The 12,641-nt window shown below is 39.7% G+C and overlaps 1 protein-coding gene across 1 annotated transcript; it reads left to right on the forward strand.

Annotated features, from left to right (window-relative positions):
- HDC (histidine decarboxylase) lies at positions 1–9,446 on the forward strand (the record flags this gene model as incomplete). Its single annotated transcript, XM_084214112.1, has 12 exons — positions 1–28; positions 839–1,011; positions 2,031–2,144; positions 2,885–3,007; positions 3,796–3,930; positions 4,827–4,970; positions 5,223–5,289; positions 6,102–6,264; positions 6,370–6,460; positions 7,628–7,726; positions 8,403–8,504; positions 8,685–9,446. 12 exons carry the CDS (start codon positions 1–3, stop codon positions 9,444–9,446), a joined length of 2,001 nt encoding a protein of 666 aa, XP_084070238.1.
- Positions 9,447–12,641: the final 3,195 nt, after the last annotated feature.

A 12,641-nucleotide genomic window follows, 5' to 3' on the forward strand; every position in this document is an offset into this window, starting at 1 on the left:
ATGGAGCCTGAGGAGTACAGACAGAGAGGTGAGTGATCCGTGGCTCTTGCAAATAGGTATCATCTACTCATGGAGATCAACTGTTGTAGGGCTGGGAGTGATACCCAAGATTAGGATGGGCTATATATTCTTTAAATGTGCACTTGGCCTTGAGACTTGGATCTGCTGAGGCAAAAATGTGTCCCAGGGTTAAGTTTAAATTGATGGATTTAGTGTCTGTGGGTAACTTAGCCTTTTTGGTCCTACATCTAAGATGCTGTGGGAAAGCTGCAAAACTGTAATTCTGAAGAAACGTGTGCTAAGGGGTTGTGCACAATAGCTTTTCATTGGCTTCACACCCTGAGACTGCAGTAGTACTTGGACAGTTCTGGAGATGGAGAGCCAACTTTGGTTCCAGGGCTGCAGGAGATTGCCTTAAAAAGTGGAGAAAGGGTGTGGAGCAATGCAGCTGATTTCAGAGGATGCAAAAGCAGGTTTGCTATAATGACAGGGAAGTGTAGGACATTATGAAAATTTAATTCCTGTGAAATGAAGTTTCACTTAATTTGTTGACAAGAAAATCTAACCTTTCAGTAACTAAACAAACTGTACTTGTACCATGGTTGTGTTTTAAAGGTACATTTGAACTATTCCATGATGGCACTGAAAAAAACCCTGTGAGGCTGTTTTAGAACATTATTAGATGGGATAAGTAGGGTGTCGGAGGGAGAAACTGGGAGCAGTATTCCAATGCTATTAGAATCTCTGTCCAGTGCTAAGGTTTGGTTGTGTGGAGTACCTATACTGCTAGTTAGTGTTTCCACAGTTGAAACTGAAACCACTGGTTTGCCTCTTCCAGGGAAAGAGATGGTGGATTACATTTGCCAGTACCTGAGCAATGTGAGAGAGAGACGGGTGACTCCTGATGTACAGCCAGGTTACATGAGAGCCCAGCTGCCAGACTCTGCCCCAATGGACCCAGACAGCTGGGACAACATCTTTGGAGATATAGAGAAGATTATTATGCCAGGGGTAAGACATAAAGTATAATCATGGCAGGAAAAAGCCATTACTACCTGGGGTGAACACCAAATCCTGGGAATGCACACATTCTGCAGAACATTGTTCCAAATAATGTAGCATGAATCATGTAGATGTTATGTCCAGAGTAGTGTTCCTAACTATAATTTTAGGGGTTAGATTGTGAGTGTATTTTTTAACTACTTTGTATATAACTCATATTTGCTTATAGGGAGACAAATTCAGCAGTATGAGAAAATCATTAGCTTCACAATGTCTCTACCTGCTGAACCATATAACCTTAATTTCAGAGATGTGGAAACTGGGCACAGCAAGGTGAAACAACTCTTGCCCAACTTCATGGACATACAAGGCTTGTTTCCTGTGCTTTGAATGTAAAAGTCTACTTCCTCTTGTACATAAATACTGCAGATTCTGCTAAGAGAATTCATATTACCAAATTGCCATGTTTTATGTAAGAAGCTGTTTCAAAGCATGTTCTCAAATTTTTTGTAGGTGTTTGCAGAAACTTGATCTGATGTAGGAGAGGCAATCAGATTACATGTACTTATGCTGGTGTCCCACACACCAGCTAATTCGGGTGTATAGAAGGGTTTATATAGTTGTAAATTGCTGTGTGTAGCTAAAGGCAACTTGTTGTTTGACAGAATGAGCAACTTTGTTGCAAGGATTCCCTTTGTAAAGATAAATATTTTGATAAATCTTTCTGACTCTGGTCTTTCAAACACAGCACAACATTCTTTCCTGTTCAGAATCTTTGCCTGCCTGTTTAATTCAGATAAATGCTTTTGCTGTTATTTGCAATTTATCTGTTAATGATGCAGTGTTATCATCTGCTAGTGCTGCTTCTCTGTTGATATTATCTCTGCAGCTCTCTGCTGCAGATATATAGTTGCATGTATTATGTTGCTGTAATCCTTTTCTGTCACTTTAAACAGATAGGAACCACTACATCTCATGCAAAGTTTTGTGACATTTTCAGACTGAACTTCTATCTAATTCTGTTCTAGGTAGTCCATTGGCAAAGTCCACACATGCATGCCTACTTTCCAGCTCTGACTTCCTGGCCCTCACTCCTTGGAGATATGTTGGCTGATGCAATTAACTGCTTGGGATTCACATGGGTAAATTTTTTGGGGCTATTTTAGACATTCTTCTCCTGTGTGTAATATGCAAGAGCAGGTCTTAGTCATTCTTTCTTGTTCTCTGAGTCAGTGCAATTATTTGTTTTAACCAACTGTATGTTGTTGCATAAATGAAAATAGTCACTTGAAAAAAACAACCCAAAAGAACATGTAAGAACAAGCATTACCTAGTAGTAAGAGGTGAATGAAGAAAATATACGAGAAATGTCTGTTTTCAAGTTCTTTGCATATCTTACTGAGCATTGTTCCTTGTCATCTATCTCAGTGCCAAGACTCTTACACAAGCAGTGTAAGCACTAGAGCAGCCACCATCCATGACTGCAGGCTAGATTGGGCTCCATTCCAGTTCTCCTGCTCCTTTGAGAGAACACACTTCCTATTTTTCCTCTTCTGAAAATAATTGTTTGGTATCCTGGGCCAGAATATCCGTGCATTTTGTATCCTGCTGCAGCAGCTACAGAGCACTGCTTGCTTATGACTCTGCACACCGCAGAAGTTTCTGAAGCCAGTGTTTTCCATGGTGCCAAAGTTGCCCAGATTTTTAGAGGTGTGTCTCTGTGTAAGAGAGTAGAAGCTCATAAACCTGTAAGAAATTGATTGGTGTGGTCTCCACGTAGCTGTATCAGATTAGCTTGTTGCCTCTCTTAGCTCTCAGTTGCACAAGGGGTCAGTGCCCAGGGTGAATTACAGCCTGATTCTCCTTTTCCAATTTTTTCTAGGCCTCCAGCCCAGCCTGTACAGAACTGGAAATGAATGTGATGGATTGGTTGGCTAAAATGCTGGGCCTTCCAGATAAATTCCTGCACCACCATCCCGACAGTGTGGGTGGAGGAGTATTACAGGTAGGGGAGATTAGAGATGGCCTTATCAACATTTGTTTTCAAGGGAATTTCTCTCTGGGTGATAGTTTTCCTAGAGACAAAACCAACAAAGTATTCTATATGACTCTGAATCCAAATTTGGCATTATTTTCCCAAATTTTATAGTATTAAATGTGGTAGATTATAGAATAGAAACTGCTATTGCTTTTAGTGGTCTGTTATGGACAAACAACAGGTATTCTTGTGGTCTTTTTAATGATAAATGAGTCAGATTTAATTTCTTTAATCTGTTTCACATCACCAAATCTTGCACTAAAATGACTCTTCCATAATTAGGGAAGAAGTCCTTGTCACTATCCTTCTGCCACAGTCCTTGGCCACACAAGTTATTTTTCCTTTTTTTCCTGTCTGCTTTTTGTCTCTGAGAGGTGCAAGGTCAAGGTCTGGACTGTTACCTCCTTCCAGAACCTGGAATGAGTGCTGCATCTTTGTTATTATAAGGGGCTTTGATCGTGTTTGTAATTTTATGGGAAATACTATGTTTTATTTGTAGAACAAAAGGAAAATGTGGTTTATTTACTCCCCAGAACTCAGTGCTGAATGTTAAAATATGCAGCAGTTAAAGGGCTTTGTTTTGTGTTGCTGGCCCAGGGAGCTGCTCATCAGCTAATGACTCTCCACTGCATCAGAGAAAAGCAGGAGTGGGAATAAAAGAGGGGGTGGGCACTGGGCACTTCACTGATTTCAGCAGATCCCTGGCAAAAGAGCAATGAAGTAGCAGTTGCAGTAAATGAGCAATGTCTTTGCAGAGCACTGTGAGTGAATCAACCTTGGTTGCACTGCTGGCAGCAAGGAAGAACAAAATTCTGGAGATGAAGGTTTCTGAGCCAGACACTGATGAGTCCTCGCTCAATTCTCGCCTGGTCGCTTACGCATCTGATCAAGTAGGTTCTTATGGTTCCAAGGAAGACAAATTGCTTCTGTTGTCTCACTCAGCCTTTGCCATGTGAAGTCACATTTCTGTACAACAACACAGGAATGCCTCACAAGTGTGGACCAGTTCCCCTGCTGCTGCTTTCTGCAGATGGGGAAACTGAATCAGTGTGAGGCGAGGTTTTTTGGGCCTTGGCAGTCCTCAAGAGATTGTTTCACATGACTGAGTTCTGCATTTCCTTCCTGTTTTTCACAAAGCCTTGATCCAGGAACTATGTGCTGAGCTCATGCTGCTTCATCTCGTGTTTCTTCCCAGCCTCCTTCCCCTCAGAGACAGGCATCCTCAAGGCACTGTTACCTAAATCTGCTCCTGGCTATGGGCTCCACTGTTGGCTTTTGCCAGCAAACTTGTTCTGTCCTTAGCCTCCTGAACTGAGCAGTTACATTCTCCTGGAAAAACTACCACAGGAGAGACACTCATGCTCATTCTTAGTCTAAGTAAAAGGACTGTATCTTGTAAGGTGTTTTGCTCTATCCAGAAGTAAACACACTTCAGGGGATTTATCTTCTTATGGCAGGGAGGAGGGAATAGACTGAGGTTGATTCATTTCTAGAGGCTCCTTTAAGAGCTGAGTTTTGATAAATGTCCCTCCAAACACAGGATGAGAATGCCTATTATTATATTTTAGACACTAGTACCCAAGTAAGTGAAGCATTCTTTGGAATTACAGGGTACAGTTTCTTACAGTTACTCACAAAGAAGATGCTTTCAGACTTGCACTAATAGGTATTACAATAAGGTTGTTATCTCTGTATTTCTTGCCACCACTGTCTTTCATAAAGCCATAACTTATCACAGCTGTTCAGCCTCAGAGCTTGAGGTCTTACTGTTTTTCTTATTTTAAAGGCACATTCCTCTGTAGAAAAGGCTGGCTTGATTTCTCTTGTGAAGATAAAATTTCTGCCTGTGGATGAGAACTTTTCCCTCAGAGGTGAAACTTTGAAGAAAGCCATTGCAGAAGACAGAAAGAAAGGCCTAGTGCCAGTCTTTGTATGTTGAACTTCATGGTTGGGGGTATTGACATAGTGTTATATTCTTAATGTCAGCATGAAATGACATATAAAAATTTCTTGTCATGTTAAAATACATTAGCTGAAGATTCAAATGTATACAAGAATTTCTATTTTATTAAATAAAAAGTTTTAATGTTTTGACTGCCTGCAATAAACTGCCCACTTTTAAAGTGCTGCATCCATGTATTAAAATAAACAAAATCCATTATAACAGATTTTTTTTTTCTAGGTTTGTGCAACTTTGGGTACAACTGGTGTCTGTGCTTTTGACAATCTTGCAGAACTGGGTCCAGTTTGTAAGTGTATTTTTTTTTTCCCCTGATTTTGATCTAAGAAAATATCTAGAGGATACTCTAGTATCTAGGAGGCACTCAGATCTTTTGTGCCAAAATAAAGGGGAGCTGAGTGTTTCAGACATGTCTTAGGGATGGCTGAAGTCAGCACAAGACTGCAGTGATTTCTGTAAGGTTTAGATTAGGATGCTAAAATACATTCTATTTGAGATGGGTGAAATTTGCCAACTGATAAATCTTTAATGTGGTTATTCAGGAAATACAGATTGTGTGGTACTGTTGTAGGATGGACACATTAATATTTAATCTAGCAAAGGAGTTTTGAAGGTAGATTCTGGTAGGACATCCTCTGGATCAATCAGTATCATAGGTAAATTTGACATGGTTGCAAAGTCTATTCCAGCATAAATTCTGACCAGTAGCTGCTGAAGACCAGAGGAGCTTTCTCTTATGGGTCAGAATGTGGCTTCTATTTCTGGGTCCTTTTTTGCTTGCCACTATATCTTTATTTTGGCTTTGTGCAGCTGAGGGGTACTGGGGAATTTCACTTAGTGAAAGGGCAGGTGAGAGAAATCAAATGTTAAAAAGACTCAGTCACATGAAATATAGAATAGTGAATTTTGTTACAGAGTCCACGTGGTTTCAACTTTATCCTATATTTTAGCATTATGGATCCACACCTTTAGAAGAAAACTAGATTGTCAATTGCTTGTCAGCCTCCTCCAAAACACTGCACCTGCTTTGCAGAGAGGAGAGATTAGCATGCACTCTGATTCCCTATACCCCTCACATAACAACAATCTCAATTCCAACAGGTGATGCTGAGGGACTCTGGCTTCATATTGATGCTGCATATGCAGGAACAGCATTTGTATGTCCTGAATTTCGATTGTTTTTGGATGGAATTGAATATGCAGATTCCTTTACTTTTAATCCTTCTAAGTGGATGATGGTCCATTTTGACTGCACTGGATTTTGGTGAGTATAGTCAAAACACAAACATCAGCCAAAAGGATAACATTCAAATTGCAAAGTTTTTCTCTGCACTTTGTTTGCTAAATCCAGTTCCTTCTACAATCATAGGGTTAAAGATAAATACAAGTTGCATCAAACCTTCAGTGTGAACCCTGTCTACCTCAGACATGCCAATTCAGGAGCTGCAATTGACTTCATGGTAAGTTATTCTTTAAGCTGATATTTTATATTGCCTATAAAATTTTCAATCAGACTGTGAAATTCCTCTCACATTCTGGAGTATGCTTATCTTATAGCTGGGCTTACTATGTAAACCAAATTATACTGAGATCCTAATGCAGAGAAAATAGCAAAACTTTGCAGTAAGTCCTGGTTATGAGGATTAATTATAAAATTGCTTTCAGATTGAAGTACTTAAGATTTTTACACAGGTGCAGATCCAGCCTTGCCTTTCTAATGCAAAGGGTCATTTCTGTTTGTTGTGTTGCTGAAGTAATTCCTATTGATGCCATTTTGGCTGGATTTCATATATCTCTGATATGTAATAAAAGAGAAAAAGGAGTAAGCAATGGAAAAGCCATGCTCTGAAACAGCAGGAGAATTAATTACATTTTTTCTTCAGAGTAAGGTATTCATAGGAGAGCTAAGAGGCATTTCACTGCAGATACATCTTACAGCAGATTTCAGTACAGTAATACAAAGGAATATTCACTGCCAATTTTTTCTGCTATGATCTCACCCTAGTACTGAAAAGATAATTGTTTTCTTGAAATCAATAGTGCTTTTCACTAGACTGGAGAGACGGAGGGATGGAAAAAAGGATATTGAGTCCCTCTTGTGGTGAAATTGGATTCTGCACATGATTGTGCAGCTTCCCTGAAATATTCCTTTACATGTTTTCTCACTTTTTTCCTTGGAGTTGGTGTTACTTTGTCTGGAACTGCCTACCCCAGTATGAAATCGTGCTGTTTATAATTGATTTGGGAAAATGTTCAGGAAATTACAGGAACTGAAGTAAGCACTAGTCAGTCCTAAAGTGTAAATGGCCACATCTTAAATTGATTGTGCTCTTAAATGCAAAAAGTTGTTGTTATAAGCTGGTCATTAATTTAAAATTCTAAGCATATCTAAGCCATAAATTAAGGGGAATAGCCAAAATCTTATTTTTGCAAATAATAGAAAAATATGGGGACACAGCGTTTCTTTGATGGCTGTTTCCTAGGCTTAGCAGATTTTCAGCAATATGACACTATTTATCTCAAGAGAGGTTTCTGACCTGAGTCTGGAGCAAGAGATGTAGCAGTGGAAGGGGAACTCTCCTTTCCTTTGTTTCTTCACTCACTGATGCACTGTTCTGTTTTCACAGCACTGGCAAATTCCACTGAGTCGAAGATTTCGTTCTTTGAAACTGTGGTTTGTGCTTCGTTCCTTTGGGGTGAAAAAGCTTCAAGCTCATGTCAGACAGGTGTGTGAGTTACCAGTGTGTTATGCTCAGTTCTTGGGGGGTGAAATTAGTACACTCAGAGCTGCAGGGACAAGTAACAGGAATCCTCTCACACACAAAGCTTGCAGATGAATTCTAAATGCGTGCTGGTTTCACTCTAAAATAATCTGTAAAGATTGACTGTGTAGACAAAACATTTCCCCCTGTCCCCTTCTTGACAGCACTGGACAATGGAAAGGGACTTGATCACTGCCTTCTGCACTTTAGTGAGCATAACCTGGAGAAGCTTTCTTTGAGGTCAAGTGGCAGCTGTTTGGGGCAAGCTGTGATGAATAACTGACCCCACCACTATGAAAATGTACAGGCTTAAGTCTCTGTTGGAGTGTGAATACGAGGGGTCACATTGTGGATCAAAGGTTGCTGCAAAAGGACTCTAATATGAGAAGCACATTCTCTTTTCAAACCTCCTATAGAAAATCCCTATGTATAGGCCAGTTACTCATGTTCATTGTCAAGGGTTTGGGAATATAGAGACTTCAAAATTCTTAGCTTTGATGTCATTTTTCTGTTTGCTGTTATTCATGCATTGGAGTGATGTGTTGTAGTAAGGAAAGGAATTCCTTTTAACTACCCAGGTTAGCATCTTACAAGCAGGTTTGTGAAAAACAGATAACTTTTTTTTCCCCCTTAATTGTAGGGTACTGAAACAGCCAAATTCTTTGAATCCTTGGTTAAAAGTGACCCACTCTTTGAAATTCCTGCTAAGAGACATCTTGGGCTGGTTGTGTTTCGCCTAAAGGTAAAGACTGGCCCCTTTGCACATCCCTTTGGAATGAACTGACTACAGCTGACCTCTCCCCAGACATTAATAACTGTGAATATACTTCCAAGTAAGAATTTGTGATTGCAATTCTTAGATGTTTGGATGTCACTGGAAATTCTAACTATAGTATTTTTTTATCATTCATATTTAAAACAGGGTCCCAATTGGCTGACAGAAAAACTCCTGAAAGAACTAAGCAGTTCTGGCAGGCTCTTCCTCATTCCAGCAACCATCCGTGACAAGTTCATCATTCGCTTTACTGTGACATCTCAGTTCACAACCAGGGAAGATATTCTGCAGGACTGGAGCATCATTCAACACACTGCAGCCCAAATCATTAGCCAGAATTATGGGTTGCACTGCATCAATTCTGGTGACGGGGCAGGAATCCCCGCTACAATAGTTCAGCCTACTTCTGATGCCATTAGCAATGTTCCTCAGCTTTACTTAGATGGAGGGAAATATAAAACACCTTCCAGAAAAACAGTAGTACAGCCTAAGAAATTATCAGTAAGTCCCAGTAAGTGTGTGATCAGTCAGCAGGTGAAAGGGCAAGAGGATCCTCTGGATGACTGTTTTCCAGAAGATGTCCAAAATGTTACCAAACATAAGTTAACCTCTTTTTTATTCGGTTATTTATCTGTTCAAGGCAAGAAAAAGACAGCACGTTCCCTTAGCTGCACCAGTGTGCCAGTGACTGGTAATCTGGAGCAATGTAACCCCAAAGCAGCAGCCACGGACAAGAAGGAGTCCCCTGCAAATGCCAGAGTTCTTTCCAGGCTGCCTGAAGACATGATGATGTTCAAAAAAGGTGCCTTCAAAAAACTGATTAAATTCTACAGTGTCCCAAGTTTTCCAGAGTGTAGCATTCAGTGTGGCCTTCAGCTGCCTTGTTGTCCTCTGCAGGCCATTGTTTAACAAGTAAGAGAGCTTGGTCCTTAGAAAGAGAACCAAAGTTTGCTTATTCACATGCAATACTACATGTTCTTTTGCTCAAAATGTAAGCTGTGGCAACGACCACTGAGAAAATGCCTGTGCTTTTTCTGGTGAAAACCTCATGTATTTATAGATTAAAATGTCAAATAAATCTTATAGGCCTATAACATGAAACCTTCTGTTTTGTAGACTATGGTAAAGAAAATGCCAATTTCTACCTTACCAGTCCTGGTAATGGACAGTTTCCAGCTGGTAGGCTGGAACCACTTTGGCAAAGTATGCTGGCCCCAGGAGGTGATAAACAATCCAGGTCTCTATTTGCACCAATGGTTTTTTGTTTGGTTGTGGCTTTTTTTTTTTTTTTTTTTTTTTTTTTGAGGAGGGGGGGTTGATACATTCACTTTAACTCTCGAGACTGATGTGAGGATCTGTGTGTGTAGACAATGCCAACGTCAGTTTTGAGCAGTGCAAAAAGAAGGATGTAACCTCTAAGAGATTTTGCTGCAGCAGGGCCATTTTCCCAGAGTTAAACACAGCAGCCCTTCCATCCACCCGTTCTAATCAGCTGAGGGAGGCTTTGTGCAACCATGTTGCAAAACAGTTGCCCTTGCAAAGCACCTGTGGCCTTTCTCAGCATTACCTAAGGTCTGTAAATCACAAATGCATCAGGAAAGAGAGGAGGAATGATATTTCCTTCTCTCTCATAGCAAAGAGCTAAAGGGGCATTATAGAAGAAAGGGTCTCTATACAGCAAACAAATGTTTTGCTACAAGAGACCAGTGATTTATGTATATAAAAAATTGGTGGGGGAGAAAAATCTATTAAGGACAAATTTAAATTTAGGAATAGTACAGTTGAGTCAGGAAACATGGTGATTGATGGACTTTATTCTGGGAAAGCACTGCTAGATGCTTGCTGCTTTCCTTGTAGATGTTTCCAGACACCTACAGTCACCTGTCTTGAGGGCAGTGCACTCAGACAGATGGATCTTCCCTCTGATGCAGAACAACTATTCCTAGGTTATATAAAAAATGAGCCTGGTTAATGTCTAGGTCCTTATACAAAATCAGCTAAGATGCAGGTGGAGTTGGTGTAGTTCTGCTTCATTAAGACAATCTCTTATTCACACTTTATTTCTGCTAAAAAATCAATAACCTTTAATAGTGCTATTAAATCTTTCTGTTTACACAATAAAGCAATAAACACACAGTGAGGATGGCAGTCCCTTTGTGCCTAGGCTTAGATGTTTAAATTTATATTCAGCATTAGGAAGTGCTGCCCTGAGCTGGACACTTGGAATTTACTAACATATCTAATGTCCTAGTGAGTAACAAAAGTGGGATAGAATTTTAGAAAATCATGGAAAGGCTTTTTCCCCACTTCCTGTCCTTTCCTCCACCTGTTTCTTTTATTATGTAATTTAATAGTATTTTATTAGACACTAAGAATCTTTAATAATATATATTGGCTTTTTAACTTGGACTACTTCCTTGAAAGGATTAGACTTTTCTGTCAGCAACAGACTAGAATGTGTATTTATGCAGAATAAGTATGTTGGCTCTATGTCTTTCAGGAGATACAGGGCAGAGGGCAATGCAGTAGATGGTACAAGTCAAAGATGAACATGGAATGCTGGAATTGCAAAACACTGTTTCAAGGAGTGATTCAAGAAAGAAATCTGAAGCATTGAGCAAAGATAAATAATGTGCATAAATTGCAAGGAGACTGTGGACCTGATTCTCTGTCCTGGCTTAGGTTATCATAAGGTGTTACAGAGACTGATTGATCCCTCTTTCCTTACTAAATTCTAACTGCAGTTCTCCTGCTGTGACATTCATTTTATGCAAAAATATTTTTGAAAGGAAGGAGGAACTGATATAATTTCAGTGATCCAAACCATCTATGAAGCACTTATGAGTAGTTAGCCCATGCAAACAATAGCTTAAGTGCATCACTATTTAAACACCCACATCAACACTTTTACCTGGGGAATCACCTGGGGATATTTTGGCTACAAAACCCCCAAAACTCACACTACCCAAACCACAGGTCCATAGGTTTCTGGAGAACTCCTCCTTTTTGGTGTGCAGCTGAAGTGCTCACATAAGGTAAGTGTTTTCTCTATCCATTTTAACAGAATGTCAGTTAATGGATTGCCATTGCTCCCCTATGCAAAAGAATGATTAATTCAAGCCAAAAGCTCCTTTGTTTTCCTTGAAAAAAGTTAATGTTAGTATGCAGTGAGAGATTACAGACCTCATCAGGAAAGGTTTTTTTTCCCCCCTTTATGGTTAGATTTTCAGCAAAATGTAACAAACGTTCCCTGTTATTTAGTTAGCAAACAACAAAAAAGTTGTTTAATGGTGCCTGTGGTGCACTGTGTAGCTTATGCAAATACCTAATGACCTGGCACCCTAGAGGTAAATAACCCTCAATAAACTTTCACTGAGATAAAGAACCCTTCAATAAACTTTGAAATCCATATTTTATTGTAGAGATAAGTTACTTTAATGACATAAAAACTGTATTATTGAATTCAGCATAGTTATTTCCTTAGTTACTCAGACAATCTTGAAGCAAACTCCAAGAATTTCATCCTTCTGACTGGACCTAGGGACCAGGGCTCAGTTCTTCTTGGTTCTAAACAGCCATTACTATGAATAGGGATGGCTTTTCCTTTCCTTATTTTTCATTTATATTTTGTTATGTGCCACTAAGGGGACAAATTCCTTCTCTCTTGTTCAGCCTTCTACTGCCTTTTTATGTCAAATCTGATACTTTCCAGCACAGGGTGAGCAGATTCAGGTCATTGATCTGCCAGGAAACTTTTTCACTGCAGGCTTTCTTTCCCCTGCAGGATAAATTCCCTTTGCTGTTGGTGAGCTGTGGCTGGTAAATCTTCACAAGTAAATACTTGGTTTGCTCACCAGCTTTTGCACAATATGTGCAATGTTTTTCTAAGCCATTCCTTGACATAAACATTTTCCACTGTTCTCCAGCTACATACTTCTCACAAAGGTTTTCAGCTCAAGGCTTTGCAGGTTTTGCCAAAGGGCAAAGACATCTTGCTGTGATCCACGAGATGCCACCAGAGGGCAACAAGTAACTGGAAGTTTGTGTTAAATTTGGATTCAGGCTCAATGTACAGTTAATTAAGAGAAAGGTACTTAGAGAGCA

Source organism: Fringilla coelebs (assembly GCF_963513975.1).
Source record: "Fringilla coelebs genome assembly, chromosome: 12".
NCBI lineage: Eukaryota > Metazoa > Chordata > Aves > Passeriformes > Fringillidae > Fringilla > Fringilla coelebs.